General features: G+C 53.6%; 1 protein-coding gene across 1 annotated transcript in view; it reads right to left on the bottom strand.

Moving 5' to 3' along the window:
* Positions 1-992: 992 nt before the first annotated feature.
* The window catches only part of ANKH (ANKH inorganic pyrophosphate transport regulator), a 169,993-nt gene continuing 163,012 nt past the window's right edge, over positions 993-7,973 (bottom strand). Inside the window, exons 9-12 of the mRNA XM_019982985.2 lie at positions 6,554-6,683; positions 4,240-4,363; positions 3,419-3,518; positions 993-3,021 (exon numbers count right to left, since the gene is read on the bottom strand). Of these exons, the coding sequence (XP_019838544.1) occupies positions 2,908-3,021; positions 3,419-3,518; positions 4,240-4,363; positions 6,554-6,683 (468 nt within the window). The 3' untranslated portion in view covers positions 993-2,907. The remainder of the gene's footprint in view (positions 3,022-3,418; positions 3,519-4,239; positions 4,364-6,553; positions 6,684-7,973) is intronic.

Below are 7,973 nucleotides of genomic sequence, written 5' to 3'. Positions count from 1 at the left end.
GTCCCAGCTGTTGTGCAAACCGGTGTGCAGACCTCTTGAGGAGCCCTGAGCCGAGTGGTGGCCGGCAGGCCCCTTCCCGTCCGGACTTTGCTGGAGCAAGCCTGGACGGCTCCCTCCTGGCTCAGACTGTGGTGTCTCATCGATGCCAGGGACGCTGAGGTCTGGCTCGGAGCCCACAGAGATGCATCGAGAATGACCTCAGCGGTGCCCCCCAGAAAGCAGAGGCCACACGACCAGCTGCTCTTGACCCGAGCTGGCCCAGAGAAGGCCTTCAAGATGGGGAGACCCCTGTGAGTGGTCCACTCTCACTTCTTAGCATCTAAATAAAAGCAGCTGTATACCCCCCCCAGTTTTAGCTTCTGTGCATCTATGAGGCATGGGTCCCCACTGAGAAAGCCATTTCTGGTCTTTCCATGGTCCTTGACCTGAGATTCTCCAGGCATGGTGCTGTCAGCTGAGTAATGTGCATGAGAAAAGAAACCTGTGTCGGGAGGAATGTTTTTTTTTGGGGGGGGGGGGGGCTAAGTCAAAGGGGTGCCCTGCCGTCTCCCTGAAATGTGGGAAGGAGACTCATCCCCATCCCTCTCCTGTCTGTCTTGGTTAGAACAGCTGCAGAAGAGCCTGCCGGCAGTGGGTTTTGCTTTAGAAGCTAAGGTGTGTGCCTGGGAGCCCAAGCTGTGACGTGAGTGACTTAAGCAGCCCAAGCGAACAGAGGATGGGGTGTGCACCTCAAAGAGAAAGATTTTCCACACCTGTTGCCCTGCCATTGTGGCCTGGGTATGGGCGTCCTTCCTGTGTTTTCTGAAACCCTAACAAAATACCACAGTCCGTCCTTCTTTATCCCCGAAGATGTCTCTGAAGTTATAATGCCATGTTCTAGCTGCATAATGAAGGATCTAGCTGGTCTGTCCCGATCTGGAGGGAACGGATTTGCTTTTTCAATGTACTCTTTAGGTTCCAACCCCACAAGCATGAAATACTAGTCACACACGTTAAAAAATACTGCCGTTTAATTTTCTAGTCACGTATTTTAAAAAAGCCGATACAATTAGACTCTTTTCCCCCACATCTTCTCAGATATGCCCCCTGCAACCACCCCAAAGCAATGCATCTTAATTCTAAGCGGAAAACCCACTCAGAGGAAGCCCATAAGAATTTGTCCCCCAGTGGTCACTGGGTGTCCAGACGTGTGAACGAACCCTGTGAATGTTCATGGCTGACTCTGAGCCCTTCCATTCTTTTTTTTCTATGAGGAATGATATGATTACATGGCACTGAAAGCAATAAACACAAAAGGCTTGGCTTTTTCTTCTTTGCCCTGCGAGCGTATATTTCTATTCCCACTACGGTCTACATCAGCTGACCCATTTACACCCCTGTTACTCATAATGAAAAATAGTTCTTTTGTCACTGACTGGCCCTTACATTTGTATACAAATGACAGACTGTAAAACTGCTGCAAACAAGACACACTCTTCATCGATACAATACGTTTCCACTGCAGGTATGTTGAGCACACAGGCAATCACCGTATTGTATTAGAGACATTTTATTGAAAATGCGAAAATAGGAAATGTATTATAGCCTAAAATAAATTACATAACATATACAGTATATATTTATATCTTTAAAATATTTTTGTGTTTAGGTTCTTTCCGTCTAGGAATTTTGACTAAATCAAGAATTTAGTGAACCGTGTCCATAATTTTTTAAAGAAAAAACCCGCTTTCCAAAACTTAGAAAAATATACTGCACTGAATGGATTTCAAATGTGTCATTTCAGGGAATATCACATAGTGACTTTGCTGTCGTTTATAAAATGTCTTGCTTTCTCATGTGACGTCAGAGGCGAGGACAGAAGAACACTTGGAATTACCTGTACCCCAGGGTTAGGACTAAGAACGGCAGGACCAGGTCATAAATCTACTTCCAAAGCGAGGACATAGCAACCTGGCATTAGATGCTAGATTATGACTTAAAGCTTCAGTTCACTTTATAAAGACTAAAATGTAGTTAGAATGCTCCTTCTCCCTTGCTTTAGTGCCATCTTCAGGAAAGGTGAGTGAAAAGCCTTCGGGGAAACTCATGCCCAGGGACGCCGGTGATGGGGGGACAGGCTTTGGGACAACTTTGACAAGGCAGTTCTCGTATGTACACGGCTGGTGTGACAGCGAGCGCACACGCAGATCCACGAAGCGGCCAGGGGAACGCTGTCGGCGTGTTGGTGTGCTGCTCCCGGGACACCTCTAACCTGCCCGCCGGAGATTATTTCCGGCCGGCCGTCGGTCCAGCACGTTTGCACATCCATTCCTCAGCGCCGCCGGCCACCCCGGGCTGCAGGCAGACCCTGCCCTCGGCCCGGGTATGGCAGACGGTTCAAGACGCCACGGTGCGAGGCCTCAGCCACAGCCCTTGGCACAGCCACGTGACCTGGAAGCGAGTTGTCACCGTGATTCTTGAGCGATGCGAGGGGACAGGGTGAGTCTGCGGCCTGCTGGGCGGTGGTGGCCGAGGGGACGCTGGACGGCACAGCCGCGGTCCTTTGGTTCCAAGTGGAGATTGTCCGAGGACGGGAGGGGTGGGGGGAGGCGACTGCAAGGCGGCTATGTCTTTGGGCTTTTCACGAAGCGGGGGCATGAAGTCAGTTGTTTTGTTTCCACAAAGCAGTGGTGAGACCGTTCCACAAGTCCCTTCATGAGCGTGGGCACACCCGGTATGCCAGAGTGTCCGTGAAACCTTTAGATCAAGGCCTCTTTTGTTACCCAAACAAAAACCAAAAAAAAAAAAAAAAAAAAAGAAAGAAAGAAAGTGGAAGAAAACACGTCGGGGAGGAGTAGATGGCGGCGCTGGGGCATCACCTGGGCCCCCTGCGCCTCCCGCCCGGGGGGTGAGGGGTGGGGGGCGGCCTCATTCCTGCTCCTCCCGCATCTCCACGATGTCCGTGCCCTCCTCCGCCGGAGGTATGTCCGTCATCGCCGAGTCCTCCCCCTCGGCGGCCGACTCGTTCTCCATCTTCTTTTTCTAGACCAGAGAAGACGCATCAGGGGGGCTGGGGCGGCGGTGGAGGGGGTGGTGGGTGGGAAGCACAGCGTGGCAGAGGTATCAGGGGACCCCTCGCCATGTACTTGGATCTCATTTATGTTTGGGGGCGACCTCGTCGAGGCTGCATTTTTAGGTCCGCGTGTTCCTTTCAGCGGGGTGACTGGGGAGTTGGCTGCGTGCCGGGCTCTGTGAGAGGCACTGGCGGGGGTGGGGGGCTCTTGTCTCCCATCTCCCCTCCCATCATCTATGAAGACCTGGCACTGCCCGAGGACACCACCTCTGGTGCCCTCCCCTCCCCTCCCCCTCATGACCATCTGCAGGCTCCCACACCAGGGGGCGTGCCCTGCAAGGGTGCTGTTCTGTTGCCCTCTCTCACCTGTTTCCGATAGACATAGCACGCTGCTATGGCGACCATGGTGGATTCTCCCACAAACCCCGCGAGGAGGGAGCCCACGCCCAGGGTGGCTCCGTGTACCCTGGGGATGAGAACGCAAAGGGCATCTGTCTGTTAGAGACCCGCGGAGGCACAGAGAATCAAAACCCAGCCAAAACCCAGGCAAGGTGTAGGCGACAGGGGTGCCTTCGAGATCTGCCTGTTAGCGCTGCACCTAATAAATATTCCACCTGGGTGGGAGAGCGGCCTGGGATCCCCTCCGGGCCCTGCGACTCCCACTCCTGCTCCAGATCTCAGCTCAGCATCTGCTGGGGAAGGGGCACGTCTCCCCGCCCGGCCCCGGGTGCCCGCAGCATCCCGCCCCTCCTCTCTGTAGAGTGCAGTTTCCCAGTAGACGGGGTCCCAGGAAAGTGGGGATCCCCGAGAACAAGGGCAACACCCTCGCTCGCTCCCTTGCGTTTTTCACCTTGCCCCTGCCCGCCACACCACGGTGGATGCTCAGTGCTGACCGTGTGGGTGGGCATGACCTCGGAAGTGCTTTTCTAGAATGGATCTCAACAGTCTCCAACCTGGTCCCCTGGGCAGAGAAACGAGGCATCACTCAGCATTTCTAACTCTAGACACGCTTGGGGATTTCCCAGGAAAAAAAGCTGATTTAATCTTCTGGACAGAGTGCCTTGGTGGCAGCAGGATCCCATAGCTCCGCCCGCACCTCCCCCACCTTCACACGTACCCCAGGTAGGGCAGGACCAATGGCAGCAGGATCCCATAGCCCAACGCCCACCCCCCACCCCACCACGTACCCCAGGTAGGGCAGGACCACGAGGCTGGTGATGAGAACAATGATCCGCAGCACGGAGCTGGGCGCCAGGACGAAGGTCTTCTTCAGGGTCATCAGCCACCCGGTCAGATGGGCCCTCACGGTGACTGGAGGGAGAGCCAAGGACTGGTCAGCAATGCCCCCCTTCTCTCCATCCTGCTGCTTCTACCCCCAGCTCCGCCCCCCAGAGCCCGCCCGCAGCAGCACATCCCTGGTCCCAGGGGCGGCTGGGTGGGACCCAGGCCCTGCGGCTGCCGCCCTGGGCCCATCTTCCTGCCGGGGTTCCTGATCCCTGCCTCGGGGTTTGGAGGAGACCCGCCCCGCCTCTCCCCTTCCCCTACTCGGCTCCGTGCGCAGCATAGGCCTTAAGTGGCGTTTTCCCACTGTGATCGCCACCCCTGGGCGGGGAATGGAGGGGTGGTGCTGCCACTCCCTCCACCCTACCCTCACCCCCACCCAGCCTCAAGCTCCCATCACGCCCGTCTAGGAAAACTCAAGAGAAGAGCGGCGACTTGACGGCGGTCCAGTTTGATTCCCGGAGCAGAAAACCTGAACTGGACGCCCGGTTTCCCCGCGCATGTGGGCGGGGCGAGGAAGGGCCGAAGAAGGAGGTCCGGCTCACTTCCGGGTTTCTTTCACAGCCTTCCGACCGCGGACCGCGGCCGGCTCCATCTGTCCACGCCTCACAAAGACCTCACAGCAGGTTCCCAGTACCCCGTCTCCCCAGCCTGATCTGTGAGCTTCGGGAGCGCAGGCAGGGCACCGGCCCCAGCACCCAGGAGGGGCTCCACGGAGGGTGTGTCAGTGACGACCGGCTGATCTTGGCTGACGTTTCAGTTCAGTTCAGTCGCTCAGTCGTGTCCGACTCTTGGCGACCCCATGGATTCCAGCACGCCAGGCCTCCCTGTCCATCACCCAAACTCATGTCCACAGTTTACTCGACTCATGTCCATTGAGTCGGTGATGCCATCCAACCATCTCATCCTCTGTTGTCCTCTTCTCCTGCCTTCAGTCTTTCCCAGCATCAGGATCTTTTCCAATGAGTCGATTCTTCTCTTCGCATCAAGTGGCCAAAGTATTGGAGTTTCAGCTTCAGCATCGGTCCTTCCAATGAATATTCAGGCCTGATTTCCTTTAGGATGGACTGGTTGGATCTCCTTGCAGTCCAAGGGACTCTCCAGAGTCTTCTCTAACACCACAGTTCAAAAGCATCAATTTTCAGCACTCAGCTTTCTTTATAATCCAACTCTCACATCCATACATGACTACTGGAAAGGCCATAGCTTTGACTAGACGGACCTTTGCAGACATTTAGGTTTGATCTGAAACTGGGCGGGGTTTGAGGAAAAAGGAGGTCTAGTCCTTTATGGCAAGTAGGGGCAGCACAAGGCACAGACCTATGGAGGGGAAGGAAGCGCCCACTCCTGGAATAAAAGCTCATGTCCAGTTTGGAGGAAGAATCTGCATCTGACGCAGTGTTCCTCCCGCCCCCAGTGGAAGAGTTGAATTTTGAGGTACAGGTGGCTGCACAGGCAGGATGCTAACCTGACGGGCCCAAAGCCAGCAGGTTGCAAAGATAGGTGGGGTCGGCTGTCTTCAAGCAGCTGGTTTGACAGGCGAGGAAGGGGCGAGGAGAGGAGATTCAGAGTCCTACCCCAGTCCTAGCTCTGGGACTCCAGCCCCTCCTCAGGTTCAGACTGAGGAGTCAGCAACTAGTGCCTTGATCTCCAGGTGGCGGCAACTCTCGGGTCCCTCAGTGTCCCGCCCCAACCCCAGGGACCAGGCAACACCCCAGGCAGCTGCCGGGAACGCCTGACATCTAGGAGCAGGGGCAGCTCCTGGCCTGACTTGGGAACAGCTCAGGGTGGCAGGTGAGCCATCAGCGCGGCGTCGACTGGCCCCACAGCCCCTTTCTAACCGCAGCCTTGCTCCTGGGTTCTTTTCTCCAGCAGTCCTTTTAGAATCTCAACAGATGCATAGATTTGTGTCACCAGTCGCCACAGTGAAGGCAGGGAATGGTTCTACTGCCCGGGAAAACGACTCATACTATCCCCTCAGGCTCTTTCTACTGAATCTGCAACCACTGTCCTTTAAGAAAGAAACTGCCTTTTTGACTCGCTTCTCCAGCTTTCAACCTGCTGGATAATATCTTTGCATCTTTTTAATCCACCGTGAAACTTTGAAGTGTATACACTTATTTTGTTTGGGACAGAACTGGTAATGTTTCTAAAGAAAGAAAACTGAGTCAGGCATGAGAGTGATTAGGAATTTTTCTTTCATTCTCTGTTTTCCTTTACCTGGAACCGGGAAGAAGGAAAAGATACGCAAGGGAACAACGCAGAGTTCTGCAAAGGCAAAGTCCACACCGATGATGTCTATCAGAATCTTCTCGGAAACATTGGGAGTCCAGAACATCACAAAACAGAGCTGCCAGGGGAAAAAGGGCAGGAAGCAAGATTATTAGAAAAAGGTGTAAAGGAGTGAAATGTGACAGGTATTACATGGTCCCTGAGGAGCTAGGAAAGAGGGTGAATGTGCCCAATTGGGGGGCTGGCATGTGGGTCCTCAAGTGCCACTGCCTTGCTCTCTTCTTACCTGACACAGGTAAGACCCTGGCCATTCATCACACCTGCCCACAGGAAGCCTGGCAGGGGGGCCCAGGTGGGAGCTAGGAAAGAGGGTGAATGTGCCCAATTGGGGAGCTGGCACATGGGTCCTCAAGTGCCACTGCCTTGCTCTCTTCTTACCTGACACAGGTAAGACCCTGGCCCATTCATCACACCTGCCCCACAGGAAGCCTGGCAGGGGGGCCTAGGTGGGAGGCAGGCATCTGAGCAGGTAGCCACACCAATGTAGAAAGTTTACATAGGCTGCTGGACAACTCAGTTCAGGGTGAACATGTGTATTAATGTAATTTTTACAACTTTAAGCAAATAATAAAAAGTAATCTGAAAGTATCTGGATGCATGCAGAACTCCACTGAATCAGATCTGGGAGTAGGAGAAGGGGTGGGGCAGGCTGTGAGAAGAGCTGCTGTTGGGGGTCAGCCCTTAGGGGACTGACTTTTTAAGCTTTGTGTAGGTATAATCGATAGAAAAACTGAATTTAAAAATGTAACAATATAACTTTGGAAGAGGGTGTTAGACAAATGCCAGTTTGTCTAACACTTGGCCAAGTTAAATGCCAATTTCATAAAATACTTCTCTGCTTTTCTTAAGAGGCAAGTGATTCTTCTCTAAGATGAAAGTGAATGCATTATAAAGTGAATTGCAGTTGTTCCCTGGTGGCTCAGCAGTGAAGGATCTTCCTGCCAATGCAGGAGATACGAGAGACTCGAGTTAGATCCCTGGGTCAGGAAGATCCCCTGGAGAAGGAAATGGCAACCCATTCCAGTATTCTTGCTGGGAAATCCCCTGGACAGAGGAGCCTTGGTGGACTACAGTCCATGGGGTTGAGAAGTGTTGGACACAATACAACAACAGAAACAGAACTCTGAAGGTTTAGAATATGGGCTCCTCTGTCCGTGGGATTTTCCAGGCAAGAATACTGGAGTGGGCTGCCATTTCCTACTCCAGGGCGTCTTTCTGACCCAGGGACTGAACCACGTCTCTTGTACCCCCTGCATTGGCAGGTGGGTTCCTTACCACTGGCGTGACTTGGAAGCCCACAACAATGTTCAGGCTTTGGGTAAATTAAGTTTCATAGAATTAGACTGGT

Source organism: Bos indicus, chromosome 20 (assembly GCF_029378745.1).
Source record: "Bos indicus isolate NIAB-ARS_2022 breed Sahiwal x Tharparkar chromosome 20, NIAB-ARS_B.indTharparkar_mat_pri_1.0, whole genome shotgun sequence".
NCBI lineage: Eukaryota > Metazoa > Chordata > Mammalia > Artiodactyla > Bovidae > Bos > Bos indicus.
Note: the sequence above shows the minus strand (reverse complement) of the source record. Positions and strands in the feature narration are given on the sequence as shown.